This window comes from Nannospalax galili, unplaced genomic scaffold, assembly GCF_000622305.1.
Source record: "Nannospalax galili isolate Female #2095 unplaced genomic scaffold, S.galili_v1.0 scaffold598, whole genome shotgun sequence".
In the NCBI taxonomy this organism is placed as follows: Eukaryota; Metazoa; Chordata; class Mammalia; order Rodentia; family Spalacidae; genus Nannospalax; species Nannospalax galili.
In genome coordinates this window covers 1034646-1058671 of record NW_008342423.1, presented here as the reverse complement: position 1 = coordinate 1058671, position 24026 = coordinate 1034646, and the positions used below count along the sequence as shown (strand labels likewise).

General features: G+C 45.4%; 2 protein-coding genes across 3 annotated transcripts in view; both read right to left on the bottom strand.

The window, feature by feature from the left end:
* Nucleotides 1-9125, bottom strand: part of Tctex1d2 (Tctex1 domain containing 2) — a 17539-nt gene extending 8414 nt beyond the window's left edge. The window contains exons 1-2 of the mRNA XM_008838529.3: nucleotides 8856-9125; nucleotides 4512-4645 (exon numbers count right to left, since the gene is read on the bottom strand). Coding sequence (XP_008836751.1) covers nucleotides 4512-4645; nucleotides 8856-8974 — 253 coding nt within the window. The 5' untranslated portion in view covers nucleotides 8975-9125. The remainder of the gene's footprint in view (nucleotides 1-4511; nucleotides 4646-8855) is intronic.
* A 4303-nt stretch (nucleotides 9126-13428) lies between these two features.
* Nucleotides 13429-22055, bottom strand: Tm4sf19 (transmembrane 4 L six family member 19). 2 transcript variants are annotated; one of them, XM_029566154.1, is made up of 6 exons: nucleotides 21945-22045; nucleotides 19702-19767; nucleotides 16858-17059; nucleotides 16438-16515; nucleotides 14467-14636; nucleotides 14025-14205 (listed from the first exon to the last, which is right to left on the bottom strand). In XM_029566154.1, exons 3-6 carry the CDS (start codon nucleotides 17056-17058, stop codon nucleotides 14025-14027), a joined length of 630 nt encoding a protein of 209 aa, XP_029422014.1. In that variant the 5' UTR covers nucleotide 17059; nucleotides 19702-19767; nucleotides 21945-22045. The 2 variants fall into 2 exon arrangements, with proteins under 2 accessions (XP_017654974.1, XP_029422014.1); XM_017799485.2 differs by lacking the exon at nucleotides 19702-19767 and having other exon boundaries at nucleotides 13429-14205; nucleotides 21945-22055.
* Nucleotides 22056-24026: the final 1971 nt, after the last annotated feature.

Genomic DNA, 24026 nt, shown 5'->3' with positions numbered 1-24026 from the left:
AGAAATTGATTTATTTGGGCCAACTGTATGGTATTAAACACCCAAAAGGAAAGTATAACCAAAGAGTAATGTCACCTGCGTATTTAACAGTTCAAGGGATTACACTTCCCAGACATTAGGCTTAAGTCTATATAAAAAGTTATTTAGGCAATTATTTCTCATTGATGATTTTGTTCTGTTGTGCCCAGTTCGAGAGATCCCAAAGACAACCAAGGAGCCGACCAATGTAAATACACAAGGGTTCTTTTATTGTTGCAAGCTTAAGCTTGGGTCCACTCTGTTACTGACTCAGCGGATCTCAGATGTGAGACCCCTTGCTTTGGGAGACAGAGGCTTTTATAGGTTTATGTCAGCAAGTTCAGCAAGTACGGGAGTAGGGGGTCTTCAGCCTGGCAAACATCTGATTGGTTGCAGCCCAGTGCCAAACCATAAACTGCTGGCTTCAGGAAATCTGAAAAGACATCTGGACTTTTAGTACCTTCCTGTCCCTGGTTAATTGACCATTGGCGGGGGAGTTGTTCTCTATCCATTCCAAGTATTGTGGTTTTTCTTGGAACAGGGCCCAGGGCTGGGTCAGTCCTATGGAGGTTTTATCCAAGATGGAGTCACTCAGGTCTCTCAGTTCCTAATCAGAAAGTGCTTCTCAGATGTAAAACTGCAAATATTGGCCTCCAGTACTGTAGTACCCACCTGTAGCTAACAGAGACAACTAGCTATTGTTCTAAAATGATGGATAATTTTGTTTTCTCCCCCATCTAGAAGTCTTTGAGAGGGAACTGACACCAATTCTAACCACTCCAACAGCTATCAAAATACCTGAAAGCAAATCCTGAATCCATCCAGCCTTGAAAGACAAAAGAAAAATGAGGAGGAACCCGATGATAGAGGGATGCTTTCAGATGCCCTTGTCAAGAAATTCCAATGGACTCTCATATGAACATTTGAAAATTGCCCTGTTCTGACTTTTTTCTAGTTACTCTTGCCTTTACTTCTCCTTCACATCTCCTATTCACGATTCAAAGACTTTCTTTTCCTCCTTGAAATAAGAGTTGTGCAAATTGGGAGTCTTTTAGATAGACCCACTAAAGGGGTACCCCAATTACCTCACCCTGCATCCCTGTTCAGCATGGAAGAAGCCAGAGCGGTCTGTGTCCCGATTCCCTATTGGCAACTTGGGTAACCTCTCCAGAGGATGGTGTGATAAGAATAGGAGGTAGGAATTGGCTAGGCAGTCAGGGTAAAAAGACGCCAAAGAAAAGTAGCCAGTGTCTTGGCAAAAAGTCAAAATATCCCTGAGCCTCTTAGCACATACTCTGTTCCAAAAGCCAAAAATGTCGAAAGTATTTGGGAGCTTGTATCTAACCCTTAAAAGATTTTAGGGTTACCTCTTCAGAGGGGGGAATGTTATCGAGTAGCCAAAAACCCCATAAAAATAAATGAAAGGAGAAAAAAAGAAAAGAAAAAGAAAAAAGTGATGGGGAGATGTGGGAGATGTTGGAGGGGAGGGAGTGGGCATGGATTTCATCAAAACACCTTATATGCATGTATGAAATTCTCAATAAAGTTTTTGTAAAAGTTTTTTTTTTAAAAAAAGGCCAGTCTGGTCTACAAAAGGAGTTCCAGGTCAGATGCGGCTACAGAAGACCCTGTCTCAAAACAAAGAAAAAGAGAAAAAAGAACTGTTTGAGTTGGGTATAGCGATACACACACACCTTTGATTCCAGCACTTGGGAGGCAGCGGCAGGTAGAGCTCTGTGAGATAGAAGTCTGCGTGATCTACATAATGAGTTCAAGGCCAGCTGAGGAACTTGTTTTATACTTTTGGAAAAATTGGGAGAAAATGAGGAAGCAGTGTTAATAGTTTCAGTCAATGGAGAACTGCAACAAAATCATCTTGCCCTCTAGATCCTGATGGGCTTTCATTCTCCAGCTCAGTCTATTGGGATAGGACTAGGCTTTGTTATCTTTTCCTTTCTCACTGGGCCCTTCCAACACAACAAATTTAAGAGACATCAATTTTATTTAAGCAATCTGTCAGTGACTGCCATGGGACTTCTCATTTATGTTATGTACAACTCAAGGAATGCCTTCCCGTCTTTAGCCAGAACTACTGGTAATATGCCACCCTTGAAGCAATCACTATAATGAAAGAGATGGTCAATGTCATATCTCAGAATACTGTAAGCTCTTTGAATGCCTTGAGAGTATTACCCACTGGCCAAATAATAATTTTTCAGTATTATTTATAGCTGAACTTGACTCCATGAGGGACTGGAGCATTCTTACACTTTACCTACCTTGGCACACCTATTTTTGTGACACAGCAGCACGGATATTACAAAGTATGTGTACTGGTTAATTTTGTCAACTTGACACAGATGAGTTACGTGGGAAGAAGGAACCTCAACTGAGGAATTTCCTCCATCAGACTGGCCTATGGGCATGTATCTATGAGGCATTTTCTTGATTGTTCACTGGTGTGGGGGGCCCAGGTGGGCAGGTACACCAGGGCTGTATAAGAAAAGTATCTGAGCAAGCCAGGGGAAGTGAGGCAGTAAGCAGCATTCCTCCATGGTCTCTGCTTCAGTTCCTGCCTCCAGGATCCCGCCTCCAGCTCTGCCTTGGCTTCTCTCAGTACACTGTAACCTGAAATAAACCCTCCCTCTCCAAGTTGCTTTTGGTCAGTGTTTTATCACAGCAACAGAGAAGCAAACTAGAACAGTATGTCAAAAACAGTTTTTTAGGGCCTCGAGAGATGGCTCAGTTGTTAAGAACACCAGCTGCTCTTGCAGAGGACCTGGGTTTGATTCCCAGCACCCACGTGGAGGCTAATAACCATCCTAACTCCAGGGAATCCAACACCCTTTTTTTTATTTTGGTCTTTTTGAGACAGGGTCTCTCTGTAGCCCCAGCTGGCCTGGAACTTGCTTTGTACACCAGGCTGGCCTTGAACTCAAAGATCAGCCTGCCTCTGCCTCCGAAATGCTGGGATTAAAAGCGTGAGCCACCACGCCCAGCCTGATACCCTCTTCTAACCTCCATAGGCACTGCATGACACAGGTACACTTACATGCACGCAAGAAATATACACAAAATAAAATTAAAATAATTTTTAAAATTAAAAGTTATGATGAGTTCAGTCCTCTAACTGAATTCCATTAGCTGTGTCATCAGTTACCTAACACTCAGTGTCTGTTCCCACTAAAGACTGTTTTTATAATGCCTCTTGTTTTCTATTGAGTGTACACTACCAAATAAGCATGATTTCATGTTTATCATGAGTCTTGCAGTGGTGAAGATATTTTGAATATCAGTCATGATGGCAATTTTGTATACGAGAGCCTTAAATGGAACATTGTTTCAAGATCAAATTCCCCACCCTTACTAAGTGGCCACTCTGCAATAAAAATTGTGACATACTGGGCTGGAGAGATGTCTCAGTGGTTAACAGCACTGTTCTTGCAGAAGACCTGGGTTCGAATCCCAGCACCCACATGGCAGGTAACAACTGTCTGTAACTCCAGTTCCAGAGGACCCAACAGCCTGTTCTGTCTCCCGGGGGCATTGCAGGACATGGGTGCACTTACCTACATGCAGGCAATACATGAATACACATGAAATAAAAATAATAAAATATTTTTTTTAATTGTGACATATTACAAAAAAAAAAAAAAACAGGTAGGACTAAAGGTGTGACTATGACTTCGTGGTATAACACTTGTCTTGCATACACAAGGCTTTGGGTTAGATCCCTAGTACCACAAAAAGGGGGAAGGGCACAGACAGAACTAAAGAACTTTTCAGATAGTATGACGTTAAACATAATGCTGTTGAGGGCTGGAGAAGTGGCTTAGCAGTTAAGAGCACTGGTGGTTCTTACAGAGGACCAGAGTTCAGTTCCCAGCACCCACATGATGACTAAAGCCATCTGTAACTCCAGGGGATCCCAAGCCCTCTTCTGGCCTCTGTAGGCATCGCAGGCAGGCAAAACACTCATACACATTAAATTTTAAAATAAATAATAATGATGTCAGTAAGAGATTAAGAGATAAGAGGATAGGGTGAGAACGACAGATAAAGAGGACAGGGTAAAAAAAAAAAACACAACATATGCTGTACAGATGTAGAGTCTGGCAGCAGCAGAAAGTTGACTAAGATAAGCAGTTAAGGATTTGTGGGATGGACCTATGACAGCCTGGGAAAGTACTTAATCCAGGTTAAAGCACTGATAGGTTGCTCAAAAAAAAAACAACTGACAACTATGAGGGAAAGGAGCCCTTGTGCCTCCTGGCCTTTCTGAATACTTGGGCAATGGCTCTCTATAATGCTAGCCCAGATCTTTATTTTTTCCCACCATCTGCAAAAACTGCCTGATTAAAAATTAACCAAATAATGACAGAAGACTAGACACTGAAGAGGATGTGTGGTTTACGCTCCATGTTTAAAGATGGGGCAGGAACAAATGGACGGAGTTTGAAGGGAAGGTCACTTCCAGTTATGACCAACCTTACCTTTTAGTTTATCTTTAATGATTTCTGATAAATGGTTTGTGAGCTGATGCATTTCTTCTGGAGAATATTCAGCATTTGCCAGTTCCTCCTTGAGCACAGTGTGGATGCAGTCTTTAATCACAGAGGGTCTGAACCTAAGAGAAACAATTCAAAAATATCTAATTGGCAGCTCAGAACTCAACTTGCCTGCACACTTCAATCTTCCCTAATTTTTGTTGGTGGTGGTGTTTTTTTTCGTTGTTGTTGTTGTTTTTCCATTAGTAGCCTTAAGTCTTTTTTTTTATATTTTCATCATAAAAGTAATACAAACAGGTCCGGGTGTGGTGGCACATGCCTTTAGGGAGGCAGGTGGATGGATCTCTGTGAGTTCGAGGCCAGCCTGGTCTACATAGTGAGTTCCAGGCCAGCTGGGGCTACAAGGAGACCCTGTCTCAAAAACACCAAAAAAAAAAAAAAGTAATACAAACAAGAAAACTCTTTTTACCTGAGTTCCTGGGATCCAACTCGGGTCTTCATGATAAGTGCTTTCCCCAACGCCCCCTCATTACATTAAAAATATATTTGTTTTAGGCGGGCATGGTGGCACACACCTTTAATCCCAGCACTCCGGAGGCAGAGGCAGGCGGATCTCTGTGAGTTCAAGGCCAGCCTGGTCTACATAGTGAGTTCCAGGACAGCTGGGGCTACAGGGAAACCCTGTCTCAAAAAGACAAAAATATATATATATGTATGTATATATTTTTTATTTTGTTCATATATGTGTGTATATGCATGTGATGTGGTGTCCATGGAAACCAGAAGGAGATATCAGATACCCTGGAGGTAAACTTCTAGGCGGTTATGAGCCTGTGGATATGGGTGCTGGGAACCCAACACCAGTCCTTTTAACTGCTGAGCCATCGCATTACTTTTTTTGTTTTTTGTTTTGTTCTGTTTTGCTTTTTGAGACAGGGTCTCCTTGTAGCACCAGCTGGCCTGGAACTGGCTATGTTGACCAGGCTGGCCTTCATCTCACAGAGATCTGCCTCTGCCTCCAGAGTGCTAGGATTAAAGGCATCACCACACCTGGCTTCTTTTGCTCTTTTGCCAGTTAATCCTCACAACTAAACTTTAAACTCTTCAACAGATTTCCAAGATTTAGGCCTGGGATATAGCTCAGTGTTAGAATGCATCCTTAGCAAGCCCCAAGTCCTTGGATTCAATCCCCAGCGTGTGTGTGTGTGTGCACACACACACACACACACACACACACAGGTGGGAAGAGCCAGGTACAGGGGTACAGTAGTTCAGGGCTATAATCCCAGCTCCTGCGTTGTGGAGACCAATTTAAAGTCATCCTCTCTACATCAAAAGTTTGAAGTCAGTCTGGGCTACATAAGATCCCGTCTCAACATTCCGTTACCCCCCGCCCCCGCCAAATAAGATTTGATCTGTTCAAAATGTGGCCTTTTTTATTTTTCATCTTATTTTATGTGTATGAGTGTATTGCCTGCATATGTGTAAGCGCACCCATGTCATGCATTGCCAGGCAGAGATCAGAAAAGGATATCAGATCCCCTGGAACTAGAATTACAGATGGTTGTCAGCCTCCATGTAGGTGCTGGGAATTGAACCTGGGTCCTCTGCAGGAGCAGTCAGTGTTCTTAACAGCTTAGCCATCTCTCCAGCCCCATGTGGCTTTATAAAATACTGTGCGTATCTAGGGGCTGAGAAAGTAGCTCAATGAAAAAGAACTTGCCTTTCATGCATGAGACCCTGCTTTCAATCCCCAGCACTACCCACCCCCAAATATTGTTATCTATTTCTTCCCTTAAGATTTTAAAAAAATTATTTTACATGTATTTAATTTTGCATCATGGCACACATGTAGAAGTTAGAGGACAACTTTGGGGAGTTGGTGCTCTCCTTCCACCATGTGGGTCCCAGGGATTGAACTCAAGTCATCAGATTTGGCAGCAAGCACCTATACAGACAGGAGGAGTTATCTCACAGACCTGCTTATGCTTTTTCAATCTTCTATAAAATGCTATGGTTCTCTTCAAATAAGTCACATATAAACTCACAGGATTATTTCCACATAACATGTATTTGTTGTTAACCTTATTCTGCACTGTTTACAACAGAAACACAGCTCAATGCCATTACAAACAGAATATTTACATGTATGTAAATGGACATACATTTTTCTATATCCATGGGGAAATTGCCATCGCATAGAGCCAAAGTTCCTGGTTTTCAATCCAACGCTAGCCAATTTTTAGATTCATTAATCTAATTTCCAACAACAGTAGCCAGATGGGGGCTGGAGAGATGATGCCTCAGCAGTTGAGTATTGGCTGCTCTTCTAGAGGACCTGGGTTCAATTCCCAGCACCCACATGGTGGTTAACAACATCTGTAACTCCATTTCTAGGGGATCTGACACCTTTCCGGTCTCTGCAGACACTGCATGACACAATATGGGTGTACTTACATACACACAGACAATACACTTACACATAAAAAAAATAAATAAAATTATAAACAGTAGGAGAATGGTAGGATGGGTAGGTGATATGCGCCAAATAGCAACCACTGGTTGTCATTCCTCCTCCAAGGTGGAGCCTTGGTGGAGACAGGGTTTCTCACTGGGGCTAGGGCCTTCAGATGAGGCTAGGCTGGCTGCACAGGGAATCCCAGATTCTCTGTCTCTTCAGCACTGGGATTACAGCACTGGCTCTTTATGTGGGTGAGGTAATCAAACCCAGGCCTCATTCTTTCATAGCAAGCACTTGACAGACTGAGCTATCTCTCCAGCCTCTTCCCTGCCACCCTTTAAAAAAAATATTTTCTCAGGGCTGGAGAGATGGCTCAGTGGTTAAGAACATTGGGTGTTCTTGCAGAAGACCCAGGATTCGAATCCCAGCACCCACATGGAAGCTAACAACTGTCTGTAACTCCAATCCCAGGGGATCCAACAGCCTCTTCTGTCCTCCTCTGTCACTGCACTACACTGGTGCACTTACCTACATGCAGGCAGTACACACATACACACAAAATAAAAGTAATTTTTTTAAAAATCTTTTCTCGGACTGGGAGTAATGGCCCACACCTTTAATCCCAGCACTGGGGAGAGCAGGTAGATCTATGAGTTCAAGACCAACCTGGTCTACATAGAGTTCAAGGCCAGCAAGGACTACACAGTGAGATCCTGTCTGAAAAACAAAACAACTTTTCTTCAGCCCAGTGAGATGGCTCAGTGGGCAAGAGGGCTTGCTGCCAAGCCTGACAACGGGAGTTCAATCCCTGGGCGCATATGGTGAAAGGATCGAACCAACTTCCACAAGTTGTCCTTTGATCTCTACACTCCCACCAGGGCATTCGTTCACCCTGCTCCCCCACACACCAACATATAAATGTAAATTTTTATTTGTGTGTGTGTGTGTGGTTTTGACAGGGCCTCCCTAGTCCCAGGCCACCTGGAAGTCACTATATGGACCAGGTCGGCCTCGAACTCAGAGATCTGCCTGCTTCTGCTTCCCGAGGGCTGAGATTAAAGGTGTGCACCACCACGCCCCACATACATGTAAATTTTTTAAAAATCTTCTCTTGTAAAGATGAAGTTTGTGATGGATCCTACAGACTAGGTCACTGCCCTCTTCCAGCAAGGCACTGGGGTGGCGGCAGTCTAAGTGATACTACGTGGGAGTACTTTGTATAGCTACAAATTGGGCGCCAGAAGCAAACCTATCCTGTCACAGGAGTGCACGCGGTAACCCTGGGTACTACTGAAAGGTGTCTCAGGTGAACTGCTCAATTGCAAACTCTATCCTTTTCCTGTACACGTCCTGTGCGTGTACACATCCAGAGCCTCGAAGAGCGACTCCCACTGCGCCAGTCTAAGGCGCTCCCAACCACCAGTGAGCAGACTCCTGCGGCCCCTTGGGAACACCCAATTGCGTCCCATCTCAGGCCCCGCCCCACCGGCTCAGGCTCCGCCCCACCGGCTCAGGCTCCGCCCCACAGGCTCAGGCCCCGCCCCACAGGCTCAGGCTCCGCCCCACCGGCTCAGGCTCCGCCCCACCGGCTCAGGCTCCGGCCCCCGGCTCAGGCTCCGCCCCACCGGCTCAGGCTCCGCCCCACCGGCTCAGGCCCCGCCCCACAGGCTCAGGCTCCGCCCCACCGGCTCAGGCTCCGGCCCCCGGCTCAGGCCCCGCCCCACAGGCTCAGGCTCCGCCCCACCGGCTCAGGCTCCACTCCGCTCCCTCCCCTCCCCGCGCGGCCTGCAAGCTTTTCTGACGCTCTAGCTCTCGGCGCCCAACCCAGCACTCCCGAGCTCGCCAGACGCGTCCCGTCCGCTACCCGCCTTTGCTGGAAAACGGGCCGCAGAATATATGTGTTCTCTGGGTCCCCTGGGTTCCTGTCGGCCTCGAACATCCCCTCGGCTGCCCCGATGGACGTGCCGCGAAAGGAGGACGTGGCCATGACCAGGCGTGAGGCCCCTGCGAGTCTCCGGAGGAAGGCCAGTTGGGTGGCGGTGGGGCCAGGGCCTGCACCGCGTCGCCAGGGCTACGGGGCCGCCCAAGGCGCTCACGTGACACCGCGGCGACCGCGCGCCCTCCCAGCGCCTGCGCAGTCGCCGCAGGCCGGTCCTGGCTGGAGTGTCTCTGGTTTACCTAGGCTTTAGACTTACAGACTACGCAGGAAGTACGCACGGAACCGAGATCGGGAGACGTTAGGGAACTGACCCCGGACACCCAGGCAGTGAGCGGCAGGGCCTGCAAATCCAGGGATCTTCAAACCCAGTCTTCCTTCTGTTCTGTTCCTGAGGGCTTTTTAAATATTTTTATTTTATGTGTATGAGTGTATTGCCTGCTTGTATGTCAGTGTATCTGAGTCGTGCAGTGCCGGTGAAGGTCAGAAGAGGGCGTTAGCCGGGCAGCACTCCGGAGGCAGAGGCAGGCGGATCTCTGTGAGTTGAGTTCAGGGCCAACCTGGTCTACATAGTGAGGTCCAGGCCAGCTGGGGCTACAGGGAGACCTTGTCTCAAAAAAAGACCGAAGAAAAGAAGATGGTGTCAGATCCTGGAACTGGAGTTCCGGATGTTTATGGATGCTGGAGAGTAAACCCTAAGACTGAGCCACATCCCTGGCCCCTGTTTCTCCTGTTTCGTACAACTTGTGAATTAAAAGCAGGAGATAAGTAGTATTTATTGTTGTGTTGTTTTCTGTGGCAGAGTTTTGCTACATTGCCTGAAACTGGCAGCTCTACCTAAGCTTCCCAAGTGCTGGGATTACAGGCATCACCACCACAACTGGTTTTAAAATAACTTGTAAAATCAAAAGACAAAACGAGGTGTGGTAGCACACACCCATAATTCCAGTGTCAGGAGACTGAGACAGGAGGCCAGTCAGGACTGCAGAGTGAGACCCTGTCTTAAAACAAGAAAAAGAAATGGTATTTTGGGACGTGAAGATTACAGAAATTTAAAGCTCATGAATGTACAAAATCACACTGGAACCCAACGTGCTTATATCTACATCTCTGGCTGTTTTTGACCTGTATAAGAGAAATGAGTAGTTGCAGCAAGGACCACATGACCCTCAAAATCTAAAATGTCCTTTGGGCCATTAAAGAAGGTTTGCAGAGCACTAGCCTAGGATACCTTGCTGTGTCTAATCCACACCTACTCCAGTGCAAAGACTCAGAAAAGAACAGGCTTAGGCTGCATTTGGTGCACATAAGCATCACCCTGATTCTATTTTAGAAGGCTGTAGGTCTTGACCCCTGCCTGCTTCAGAAACTAAGAGAGTGGAGAGAGGACTCAGTGGTTATGAGCACATACTGCTCTTGCAGAGGGCCAGAGTTGGGTTCCCAGCCCCTCACATCTGTCAGCTCACAACCACGTGGAACTCAGGCTCCAAGGTCACCTGCACTCATATGCACATACCGACACACAGATGCACACAATTAAAAAATGTTTTAAAAATTTAAGAAGAAGAGAAACTCTGGTATCCATCCAGGCTTCTTTTATAAAGTTGCTTCTATAACATTCAAAAGGGGTACTTGCTGTAAAATAGTCCTTTTCGAATCCTAGTAGTAACTTTTTTTTTCTTTTTTTAGTTAGGGTTAGGGTTACAAACCAATTTTGTTATTTCACTTTTGGTTCAGAAAGTGCTTTCAGTCGCACATGGTGGCACATGCCTGTAATCTTGGTATTTGGGAGGTGGAGGCAGGAAGATCAGGAATATAAGGTTACCCTCAGCTACATAGTGAGTTTGAAGCTAGCCTGGGCTACATGAGACCTGGCCTTAAAAAAAAAAAAAGCAAACCAAAAAAACATTTGAATTATTGCTTAGATTGGTCTCCCTGACTCAGACTCCCAAACCTCACCTTCCCTGTCCACTCTTCACAATGCCCAGAGTGACTTTCCTTTGTCCCTGGTTTCTTATGGCTGGCCTCTCAGTCACACTTCTTCTCTTGTAGAAAAACTCTTCGTAATCTGACTGACTTCCTCCTGGCACTGGCCAACAGACAGAGGTCTATACAGAGAGACCATAGACCTTGGCACAGCTCACACCAGCTCAAAGCTGTCTACCACACCCTCTATAGCTGCCCCTTGGATCAGTATCACCAGCCCCATTTCTGGCATTAGTCTTGAATCCACAGACAAGCCTGAACTCTATCTGGCACAGAAGTTTGATTTGACTTCTGGAAAGATAGTGTGTTTTCTCCTTTCTTTTTAAGAAAAGTACAAGCTGGAGAAATGTCTCAGTGGTTAAGAGCATTTGATGCTCATGCAAAGGACCCAGGTTTTGTTCCCAGCACCCACATGGCAGCTTACAGTCATTCATAACTTCAGTTCCAGGGAGATCTGATGCCCTCTTATGGCCTCTGTGGGCACTACACACATGAGGTGCACTTAGCCCTTAACATTCAGGCAAAAATTTACATGTAAAATAAAAATAATTTTTAAACCCAGAGGATTTAATGTATACAATTCAGTGATCATTTTAAGTGCTATTTATCAGTGTGTGTGTATGGGCACATGGTGGGGTGGGTGGAGGTGCATGTGCCACAGCCCGAGTATGGAGATCAAAGAACAACTTTTGTCGAATTTGTTCTCTCCTATCTTTATGTAGGTTCTGGGAATCAAACTTAGGTCACCAGGCTTGAACACCAAGTGCCTTTACCCATGAGCCATTTCTTGCCCCTCAATGAACATTTTATTATGCCAAAACCAAACCCTGAGAACTAAGGAACGGCTGCATGCTGGAGGCTTCTAGTTCTTCAGCAGTCCCTGGGATCCAAGGGATTGAGAAGGGACTACTACAGCTTAGGGTCCCCCACATCCCCTTCCTGTGTTTGTCCTCTCCGTGGCCCAAGAGCCTGAAGTTCCCTCATTTCCTGGACCTGCCCACCACCTCTCTTTTCTTGCTAGTACCCTGATCTCTGTTTTTCCCAAGCTGCTTCTGCCTGCGTCATCTTCCCACCCGCCACACTTTCCACCAGCATCTCCTTCACTCCATTGACTCTTCTCTCCATTTGGCACCATGCCTACAAAGATCCTCAAGTAAGCAGGTAGGGAGTCCTCTGCTTTCTATGTTCCTGTGAAAGCAGCCATGACTCGGTTCTGTTCAGACAGCAGCTGGACTCTTCCCCCACTAAGCTTCTGATCACTGGGGAGCCCTTCCTTCCCTCTTTCCTGGGCTAACTCTTCAAAGTATCAGCTCAGACGCAACTGAAGCTTTCCTTGATTGCGCTCTGGAGTTCACTGTTCCTCCAAGCTCTCTTGCACCCTCTGTTGAACTCTAACATAGCCCTTACCATATAATGTTCAAATTATGGTAAATGGACCAACAGTCTAAATGACAGGGCAGGGATCAAGGTCTATAAGCATGTCTTGAGCACGTTTGAATAGGATTTGCAGCATCTGTGGCAATGCCAGGCACATAGTGGGTACTGAGAATATACTATTTGTTGAACTCTCCTGTACACTACAGAAAAGAACCATGGTGTATTAGTCTTCAAGGGTTGCATAGGTTTCCACTGACTGGATGACTTAATAGAAGCTAGTTGTTTTTGTTTGTTTGTTTTGGAACAAGATCTCACTATGCAGACAAGACTGGCCTTAAATTTATGATCCTCCTACCTCAGCTCCTGAGAACTGGTGTTATAGGCAGGATCACCCTTGTCCATATTTTCTTACAGTTCAGGAAGCTAGACACTGAACACCAAGGTAACAGCAGATTTGATTTCTATGGAGGCCTGTCTCCTTGACTTGCAGATGGTTGACTCATGTGGCCTTTGTTCTCATGCAACAAGAAAGACCTGGGCCTCCTCTTCCTCTTCTTCTCTTCCTCCTCCTCCTTCTTGTTTCTTTTAAAATTTCTTAGTATTTACTTATTTGTGTATGTGTGAGTGTGTACCTAGCATGGTGCATGTGTGGAGATCAGAGCACAACTTACAGGAGTCACTTCTCTCCTTCCACCACGTGGGTTCTAAAGATTGAACTCGGGTTGTCAGGCTCGGCAGCGGGTGCCTTTACCCACTGAGCCATCTCACCAGCCCCTATTTCCCAGCCCTATAGTTTGAACTTCCCAGGCTAGCCTAAAACTCCCTATCCTCCTGCCTCATCTCCTGAGTAACTAGAATTACAGGCCTGCTCCACCATATCCATCTTGTTTATTTGTTGGTTTGTGGCAGAGTCTCAATTTGCAGCCCAGGCGTGCACCACCGTGCCCGGCTCCTCTTCTTCTTTTATTAATATTTTACTTTTATTGTACATGTATGAGTGTATTGCCTGCATGTATGTGAGTACACCCATGTCATGCAGTGCCTTGGAGGTCAGAAGAGGGCTTCAGAGTCCCCTGGAACTGGAGTTAAGGACAGTCTGTAGCCGCCATGTGGGTGCTAGGAATTGAACCCAGGTCCTCTGCAAGAGCAGTCAGTGCTCTTAACCGCTGAGCCATCTCTCCAGCCCCCCTCTTCCTCTTCTTTTAAGGATGCCAATTCTATTGGATCAGGATTTCCCCTAATGACTTCATTTAACCTTGATGATCATGTTAAAAAACATTGTCTCCAGTATAGTAACATTGGTGATTAGGGCGTCAACCTATGAATTTTGAGGAAATTTTTCATACATTACAACTGGTAAACTTGAATTTAGAAGTTAGGGATCACCTAATTGTGTGCTTAGGGGTAGCAGTCGTGTTTTCTGGGAGCCTCAACTTCCCTATCTCTGACATGAAGCCAGCTTTTATGAGGTTGCAAAGAGGCTGAAATAAGGTCATTTTATGAATTCTAAGTCCCCTCCCTATACACCAGTAATGACTTTGTTACTCATTCTGTTACCGTGTCATCTTAAAGCACACAATTCTATTTTAAGTGCATGGCATAATTCCCCCTACATGCGAGGAAGTGTCCTATCAACCTACAGGAATCCCTAAAAGGGATTCATATTCTCTTCTTGCAGAAAGGGTTGGAGGCAGCTTATGACGAGAACACCAATTCATGAGAGCACGTCCGTTACCCATTACTTCTCACAGAAGCTGCAGAACAGGCTGAGGAAGCTGTTGATGAGATGGATGAGCACCAGGAGAAGTTGGAGGAGGCTCATACACAGGAGGGCGGAGAAGAAGGCCACGTGCCAAACCACAGCTTTAGAGGGCTCCAGGCAGACAGAGTTCCACAGTGAATGGTCATACAAATAATTCCTATCACCAAAAATAAGAAGATCGGTGGGGAGTAATAAGAGGAAAGACAAACAAGCAACCCCAATTTGAAAGCACCAGGGCAACTCTCCCCTGGCGCAGGTCATACGACTGGGCTTGTATGGTGACTGTACCGCTGTGTTAACAATTTTCTGTTCATCAGATGTGGAAGATACTAAAAGGTGTGGCCGAAAGGAGTCTGTAGTCCCTCTATAAAGTCATGGTCGCTGAGAAGACTGTAAACCCAAGTCCCCACCCACTTACTTGCTATGCAGGTCTTTGAAGGGGTAGCCATATTTCCAAGCTTGTGTCTGATTGAAGGATGAAATGTCAAACATGCAAAAGGGACCATCTTTTAAGGCTACTCCAGAAGTGATAAAACAGACCAAGGCTCCAAGCAAAGCCAGGCCACTGGACAACAGAGCAATGAGCATCTGCAGAGGAAGAAGGAAACCACAGACAGAACTATGGTCAGGTGGCTGCTGGGGCAACAGGGCCAAGTCTGACTTCTCTAGTGATCAGACATTCTCCCATCCTTTCACAGGAGGATAATTCTATCTATGATGTACCTTTTTTTTTTCTGGTCTTTTGAGACAAGGTCTCCCTATAGCTCCAGCTGGCCTGGAACTTGCTATGTAGACCAGGCTAGCCTTGAACTCACAGAGTCCTTCAGCCTCTGCCTTCTGAGTGCTGGGATTAAAGGCATGTACCATCACGCCCGGCCTGAGCCCTCTTTTTCAAATCAAGCATAAAAAGCATGAAAGAAAGGGCCAGGTGTGGTGGCACACTCCTTTAATCACAGCACTTGGAAGGCAGAGGCAGGCGGATCTCTACGAGTTTTAGGCCAGCCTGGTCTACATAGTGAGTTCCAGGACAGCTGGTGCTACAGGGAGGGAGACCCTGTCTCAAAAAGACAAAAAAAAATTTTTTTAAATAGAAAGCAGGAAAGAAGCTGGAACTGTAGCCCAGCTGTTAGAGTGCTTACTTAGCATGCATGAAGTTCAGTCCCTGGCACCACACCAACCAGGTACGGCGGTGTACACTTCAGGAGACAGTCAGGAGGCTCAGGAGTTCAAGGTCATTCTCAGTGCTATAGAGTGAGTTTGAGGCAAGCCTGGGATACATGAGACTGTGTCTCAATAAAACAAAAAACCAGAGAAGGTAGAGGTGATTGTGATCACAGCACTCCTAGGCTATACAGGGAAGAAAGAGAGGAAAGGAGGGAGGGGAGGAAGGAGAGAGGGAGGGAAAGAAGGAAACACAGGGAGAGACAGAATTTAGAGCCAAATCTGAAATGACTCCATTCTGTCCCTATCCCTGCTTCTGTCCACACCCTGCTTCCTTCTTTCCCAAAGGATAACCATGGTTTACTTACTTGGAGGGTTTCTAGTCTGCTTTTTAAAATGGCTTCTTCTGAAGATTGTTTATTTATTTATATTTTTAATATTTTATTATTTTTATTTTATGTATATGAGTGTATTGCCTGCATGTATGTGAGTGCACCCATGTCGTGCAGTGCCGGGGAGGTCAGAAGAGGGCTTTGGATTCCCCTGAAACTGGAGTTAAGAGTGGTTCATAGCTGCCATGTGGGTGGTATGGAAATAGAACCCGGGTCCTCTGCAAGAGCAGTCAGTGCTCTTAATCGCTGAGCCATCTCTCTAGACCCCTATTTATTTATATTTTATGTGTATGAGCCCTCTTCTGACCTCCGAGGCATTGCACAAAACAGATGCACTCACATACCTGCAGGCAATATGCTCATACACACAAAATAAAAATAATAAATAAAATATACCTGCATGTATGTAAGTGTACTTGTGTGTGCAGTGCCCTCTGAGGCCAGAAGAGAGGATCAAATTCCCAGCACCCACATGGTTGCATACATGCAGGCAATACACTCATACACATAAAATGAAAATAATAAAAATATTAAAAATAAATGAATAGATAAATGAAATATCCAGGAGACTTTCTATGATACATGATTATAGTATATTTAACTCGTGTTCATATCAGTAACAGAGAAAATAACAGTTTACCACATTTCCATAGACATCTATGGCTCATTAACCACTTGCCCTGACCAGTTTCCAGAGGAGGCTGGAAAGATTAAGCCACTTGTCAAGAGTTTGGCATTGTTAAGAGCAGAGTTAGGAACTGAAATTGCTCCACTCCACGCTTCTAGAGTAATGGGGGGCGGTTCTAGGTATTAAAGAAGTAGGATTTGGTACTTACATTCCGACAGGGTGCACTCTTACTGAAGCAGCTATATCTCCAGCCCGTCATGGAGATGAGAGTCGCCGCGGTGAGCACCTGGAGAGCAGGGAAGTGTGTCAAGAGCCTGGGTGATTTATTTTTCTAGCTGCGCCCTCCGCAGTTGAAACCGACTCACAGAACTCGACCTATCAGGACCCAGGTTAGAGGCCGAGTCTTGATTTAACTCTGTGGATGCTAATATTGACGCAACCTGCCTGGTTCCGAGCTGAAACTCAGCAATCCATGACAAATCCTCCTATTCCTTGGACTGTTTAAGATCCTAATACCAGCTTGTTAGAACAAGTCCTCCCCTCCCTTTTTTAAGGAATAAAAACACTCCTCCTTCACCCGCTTCCAGTTCTACCCCTGGAAGAGGCTTGGGAAACCCCAGACACTTACCATGAGACCTCCTCCCCAGAGCCCAGAGCCCAACATGGCATGCTTGCCGATGAGGCCCCTCAACAGGTAAGTCACATCCCAGTTAGGAAAAAGGAGAACTGCGTTGGCCCCAGCAGCAAACAGGGCTGAAGTCCCGAGGCTCAGCCCCAGGATGCGGGAGCAGGTCCGTGAGCACGCCATCATACAGGGAGAGGACAGCATCCTGGAACGATGGGAGAGGGTCATGACAGAGAAAGGAGTAGGAGGGCCCAGTAGTGTGTGATGAAGAAGGAAAACAGAATAGACAGTTTCTGTAGAAAAGTCAGGTACGGGAGAGCAGAGTGGCTTGTAACACACTCTGCCCTTTCTTTTTTCTTAATTAAAAAAAGATTTTAGGGGGCTGGAGAGATGGTTCAGCGGTTAAGAGCGTTTACTGCTCTTGCAGAGGACGGGGGTTCGAGTCCCAGCACCCACATGGCGGCTACGAACCGTCCTTAACTCCAGTTCCAGGGAAATCCGAAGCCTTCTTCTGACCTCCGAGGCATTGCACAACACAGATGCACTCACATACATGCAGGCAATACGCTCATACACACAAAATAAAAATAATAAAATATTTTTTAAAAAAAAAGATTTTAGCCAGGTGTGGTGGCACATGCCTAATCCCAGCACTCGGGAGGCAGAGGTAGGTGGATCTCTGTGAATCTGAGGCCAGCCTGGTCTACATAGTGAGTTACAGGACAGCTGGAGCTACAGGGAGACCCTGTCTCAAAAACACCAAAAAAAACAAAACAGATTTTTATCTATTTGTTTTATGTCTATTAGTGTTTTGCCTGCATGTATGTTTACCATGTGCATGCAGTGCCCTCAGAGGCCAGAAGAGGGCATCCCATCCCTTGGAACTGCAGTTACAGGTGCTTGTTAGCTGCCATGTGGGTGCTGGGAACCAAACCCAGGTCCTCTGCAAATACAACCAGTGTTCTTAACCCCTGAGCCATCTCTACAGCCCCCACTATGCCCTTTCTAAGTCCTCCTGAAGAAACAGGAGTTACCCCTTTTTCTGTCAACCTACACACACACACACACACACACACATAAAATGTAATAATTTTTTGTTTTGTTTTGTTTGGTCTTTTTGAGACAGAGTCTCCGTGTAGCCCCAGCTGTCCTGGAACTCACTATGTAGACCAGGCTTGTCTTGAACTCATAGGGATCTGTCTGCCTCTGCCTCCCCAGTGCTGGGATTAAAGGCATGCACTACCATGCCCGGCTGTAATAATTTTTTTTTAAAGAAGTAATCAATGGTTATAATAGGGGCACACACAAAATATGGAATGGTGTGTGTGTGTGCCATGATGCATCACTGAAGGTTAGTAGACAACTTGCTCAAGTCAGTTCTCTCCTTCCATGACATGGGTCCTGAGGGTTTTGGTGGCAAAGCATCCTTATCCTCTGAACCATCTTGTCAGCCCAGTAATTGTTGCTTTTTCCTTTTTTAGATTTATTTGGATTTTTTTTTTTTGTCTTTTTTGAGGCAGGGTCTCCCTGTAGCCCCAGCTGTCCTGGAACTTGCTATGTAAACCAGGCTGGCCTTGAACTCACAGAGATCCGCCTGCCTCTGCCTCCCGAGTGCTGGGATAAAAAGAGTGCACCAACATGCCTGGCTTATTTGGATTATTTTTATTTGTGTTTGTGTGTGTGCATTGTGTTTGTGTGTGTGTGTGTGTGTGTGTGTGTATGCGAAGGAATATGTGCAAGTGCCCATGAAGGCCAGAAGAGGGCGTTAGATCCCTTGGAGCTGAGGTACAGGCAGCTGTGAGCCAGCTGATGTGGATGCTGAGAACTGAACTCAAGTTCCCTGGAAGAGCAGTAAGCATTTTAATCACTGAGCCATTCTCTCCAACCCTGATTATTTTTATAAATTTTTAAAGTTGCCATCATGTGGCTTAGTGGTTAAGAACACTCACTGTTCTTGCAGAAGACCCGGGTTCAAATCCCAGCACCCACATGGCAGCTAACAACTGTCCATAACTCCAGTCCCTAGGAGATCCGACAGCCTCTTCTGTCCTCTGAGGGCACTGCCCGACACAGGTGCACTTACCTACATGCAGGCAATACATGCATACACATAAAATAAAAATAATACATTTAAAAATATTTTTTAAAGTTGTCATCATGATGTTCATTCTCAAAGCTTCTATTCAGCCGTGTCCTTGCTGTAGATCCAGTAAAATAAGAAAAGAAAAAGAAACAAAAGCCATAAACAGGATGTACCATCGTCATTATACTTAGATAACATGATCGAATATGTAGGAAATCCTATGCAACCTATCAAAAAATTACTTGAGCGCCAGGCATGGTGGCACATGCTTTTAATCCCAGCACTCTGGAGGTAGAGGCAAATATATCTCTGTGAAATCAAGATTAACCTGATCTCCTAGGAGTTTCATGCCAGCTGGGGCTACAGGGACACCTTGTCTCAAACAAACAAGAGTTTAGCAGACATAGAATAAAATGTTAATATTCTATACAAAATGGCATGTTGAAACTTGAGATTTAAAAAATACCATCTAGAGCCAGGTGTGGTGGTGCACACCTTTAGTCCCAGCACTCAGGAGGCAGAAGCAGGTGGATCTCTGTGAGTTCAAGGCCAGCCTGGTCTACACAGTGAGTTCCAAGCCAGCTGGAGCTACAGGAAGACCCTGTCTAAAAAAGAAAAAAATAAAAATACCATCTATAATAGCACAAAATAGAAATACTTACAGAATTTTGTACCAAGAATGGCAGAACATTGCTAAGAAAAGAAAGAGTTAAATGAATGGAGGATGTGCCAAAAATGAGCAAAGCCAGCGTGGTGGTGTATACCTGTAGTTCCAGCTACTCGGGAAGGTGAGACAGATGGCTATGTCAGTCCCAGAGTTTGATGCCAGCCTGCAAGAGGGGATAGGGTGACATAGCCACTGGAATTGTTTCAGGTTCTTTATTTTTATGTATATGTGTTTTGCTTGCATGTATGTAAGTGCACCATGAGTATACCCACAGAAGCCAGAAGAGCTTGTCAGATCCTCTGGAACTGGAGCTATGGATAGTTGTTAGTTGCCATGTGAGTACTGAGAACTGAACCTGGGGTCTCTGCAAGAGCAGCCAGTGCTCTTAACTGCTGAGTCACCTCTTTAGCTCTGGAATTGTTAGGTTTTTGTTTTTCTTAAAAAAAATATTATTTTTATTTTATGTCTCTAAGTGTATTGCCTGCATGTATGTGAGTGCACCCATGTCATGCAATGCCACAGAGGTCAGAAGAGGGCTTCGGATTCCCCTGGAACTGAAGTTAAGGACGGTTCGCAGCTGCCATGTGGGTGCTGGGAATCGAACCCGGGTCCTCTGCAAGAGCAGTCAATGCTCTTTACCGCTGAGCCATCTCTCCAGCCCCGAATTGTTTGTTTTTTAAAGTGGATTATGGGGGGCTGGAGAGATGGCTCAGTGGTTAAAAACACTGGCCATTCTTGCAGAAGACCCTGGTTCGTATCCCAGCACCCATGTGGCAGATAATAACTATCTGTAACTCCAGTTCCAGGGGATCCGACAGCCTCTTCTGTCCTTCTTGGGCATTGTACAACATGGGTGCACTTACCTAAATGCAGGCAATACACATAAAAAAAATTAAAATTGGCCGGGCATGGTGGCGCAGGCCTTTAATCCCAGCACTTGGGAGGCAGAGGCAGGCGGATCTCTGTGAGTTCAAGGCCAGCCTGGTCTACATAGTGAGTTCCAGGACAGCTGGGGCTACAGGGAGACCCTGTCTCAAAAAGACCCCCCAAAAGAAGCATTTTGAAATTAAATATAAAAAAAGAATTAAAATTAAAATAATAAAATAAAATACTTTTTTTAAATGGATTATGGGGCTGGAGAGATGGCTCACTGGTTAAAAGCACTAACTCCTCTTGGAGAGGACCTGGGTTCAGTTCCCAGCACCCATATGTCAGTTAACAACTATTCGTAACTCCAGTTCCAGGGAATCTGATGCCCTCTTCTGACCTCCACAGGCATTACACAACACAGGTGCACTTATACACCTGCAGGCAGTACACTCATACACATAAAATAGAAATAATAAATAAAATATTTTTAATGGATTATACAGAATGGTGGCACACATCTTTAGTCCCAGCACTCAGGAGGCAGAGGCAGGAGTATCTCTGTGAGATAGAGGCCAGCCTGGTCTATAAATCGAGTTCCAGGCCAGGTGGGGCTACAGAAAGACCCTGTCTCAAAAAAACAAACAGGGCTGGAGAGATGGCTCAGTGGTAAAGCGCATTGGCTGCTCTTGCAGAGGACCTGAGTGTGATTCCCAGCAACCATATGGCGACTAACAGCCATTTGTAACTACAGTTCCACGGGATCTGATGCCCTCTTCTGTCCTCCTCAGGCACTGCATGACACGGGTGCCCTTGCATACATGCAAGACAATACACTTATACACATTAAAAAAAAATTTTGTTGGGGCTGGAGAGATGGCTTAGTGGTTAAGAACACTGACTGTCCTCTTCTGATCTCGGGCACTGCACGGCACAAGTGCACTTACCTATATGCAGGCAATACATTCATACACATAAAATAAAAATAAATAAAATATTTTTTTAAAAATTGTCCTAGGACCTCCACACAAGAACCATGGCACACATGTGCTCACACACATACACATGAACACAGGTAATTAAAAACAAAAACAACAAAAGACCCTAAACTAAAAAACTTAATTAACACTTGCAACTTGTCTAAACTACAGTCTATGATAAAGAGATGGTTACCAGGCACTGAATAGGCTTTGTGTTGGGGAGTGTGGTTGAGCTGCTCTGCTTCCCCTCAGAGCCCACATTTCTTCCTCCTCCCACCCTCCAGGAGGAGCTTTGTTGCTGCAATTCCCTGTGTTGTGATGAGTAGACTTTACACAGCCCTCTCCATGGGGTATTTGCTTCTAAGTGGGTCGCTCATACTAAATGAAATAACTTGTCCCAAGTGAAAGGACTTCCAGGTCTTGCTAGAGGAGAGGGGCAAGGGAGGGGGTGTGTTGCTAGGGATGGGTGTAAAGAACCCTTACCCAATGATACCTGGGGCTGAGGAGTAAGGAGTTAGGAGAGGTGATAGAGGCCTGTTTCTAAAGCTTTCTTCCTTGCACCAGATTCAGCCTCCCAGCTCCTGTCAGGGTGTGGTTCCTTCCCACCACACTGGGTTTTGCTTTTTTTCCCAGTACAGAACTCCTCACCGTCCTGTGATCTGGGCAGTCCTTCCATCTCAGATTATCTTACCATTTAAGGGCAGGACTCCCTGTGTGTTTCCCTGTATTATTCCGTGTAATGAAGGGGAGTCACCAAGAGTGAGCAAGGAATGACATTAACCCATTCCTTCCTAGACTGATTTTGTCTGGAGCCAGTAAGGACTGGTATGTGCTGGCCCTTCGGGAATACACTCTGAATTTGGCCCAGGAATGGCGTTAGAACAGGAATGCCTTCAATACCGTCTGCTCATACCACCCGAGTGAGATCTATCAAGACCCACAAACACCAAACCACCCTGACCTCCTCTTCTAAGGCGATTGCTCTCAGGAAAGTCACAGAGAGGTACTAAAAATGATGGGCTTGAGCCAGGCGTGGTCACATACAAATCCCAGACTTGAGAGGTAGGAGCAGGCAGATTAGAAGTTCAAGGCTGTCCTTGGCTATATAGCGTGAGGCCAGCCTGGGCTATTATGAAACACTCTCTCAGAAATCCAAAAATGAGCTGGAGAGGTGGCTCAGGTTAAGGCACTTGCTCTTCTTCCAGAAGACCTGGGTTTAATTCCCAGCACCCACATGGCCCTCTCTTTCACCCCCTTCCAGCCTTCATGGGCTCTATACACATACCAGTAAACATACTGACAAAACACCTGTACAAATAAAAATTTTAAAAACATTTTTTAAAAATCCAAAAACGGGCTGGAGAGATGTCTCAGTGGTTAAGAGCACTGACTGCTCTTGCAGAGGACCCAGATTCAATTCCCAGAACCCACATGGCAGCTATGAACCCTCCTTAACTCCAGTTCCAGGGGAATCCGAAGCCCTCTTCTGACCTCTGTGGCATTGCATGACATGGGTGCACTCACATACATGCAAGAAATACACTCATACACATAAAAAAAATAAAAATAACAAAAAAAATAATAAAATATTTTTTTAAAAATCCGAAAACAAGCAAATAAAAAAGACTCAGCTGGCTGGGTGTGGTGGCACATGCCTTTAATCTCAGCACTTGGGAAGTAGGTGGATCTCTGTGAGTTCAAGGCCAGTCTGGTCTACATGGCCACCTGGGGCTACAGGGAGACCCGGCTTCAAAAAGAAAATAAAACCAAAAACACATTCTGTCTATAGAAAAAGGGGTGGGGGTGTGACTTGGTTTGAATTTCACTTCCTCTCCCTGACTGTTCCCTTAGAAATCATAATATTCTGAGAAATCCTTCCAAAATTGTGAATTAGATTAGGAAAGAGGTAGGCTCATTTTTTGAGTAGAGACAAATGGGATCAAACTGTCAAATTTGGTTTTATTTGTTTTGTTGAGACTAGGACATGCCCAGGTTGACCTTGAATTTTTTGATCCTTTTGCCTCCACCTCCCAAGTGCTGGGATCTCAGGTATGCACCATCATGTCCCACTAAGTCAAATCTTAAAACTAGGTATAGGGGAAGACTTTGTCAAACCTAAGCTGTGGGCTGGGCAAACCAACCATTGGCCAATGTCTGGGCACAAGGAACAATTGGCCAAGTCACACTGAGTAAGGGTACAATTTCTGTGACTATTCCCTCACTTCCCACCCAGCCCATCTTTCCTTTCATTCCTTCTTAGCTGATATTTATCAAGTGACAATTCTCTACTATACACTGGGGAGACAAAAGTGGAAAAGACACAGTCTCTTTTCTTAAAGACGTTCAGGTCTAGTGGGAACAGGCAGAAAGCAAGGAGAATACAGTGTGCAAAGGGTCAAGCAAATGTGTCCAGTGCAAGGTGCAAAGCATACTAGAAACACCCAAGAATGTCTAACTGGTGCCTGCAAGACAAAACCTTGTGGAGGAAGAAACTTGAGTGTTAAGGAGACACTGGATTGGAAAGGTAGTCTAGGCGTGTGGTAAGGCCTGAAGCTGACCTAAAGACTGAGACTAC

Coding starts and splice junctions, on each gene's coding strand:
- Tm4sf19 (XM_017799485.2), bottom strand. CDS start 17,058: ATGCTGTCCTCTCCCTGTATGATGGCGTGCTCACGGACCTGCTCCCGC. Junction 14,637..16,437: donor AGAGTGCACCCTGTCGGAAT/GTAAGTACCAAA, acceptor CTTCCTCTGCAG/ATGCTCATTGCTCTGTTGTC. Junction 14,206..14,466: donor TTCAAAGACCTGCATAGCAA/GTAAGTGGGTGG, acceptor TTTTGGTGATAG/GAATTATTTGTATGACCATT.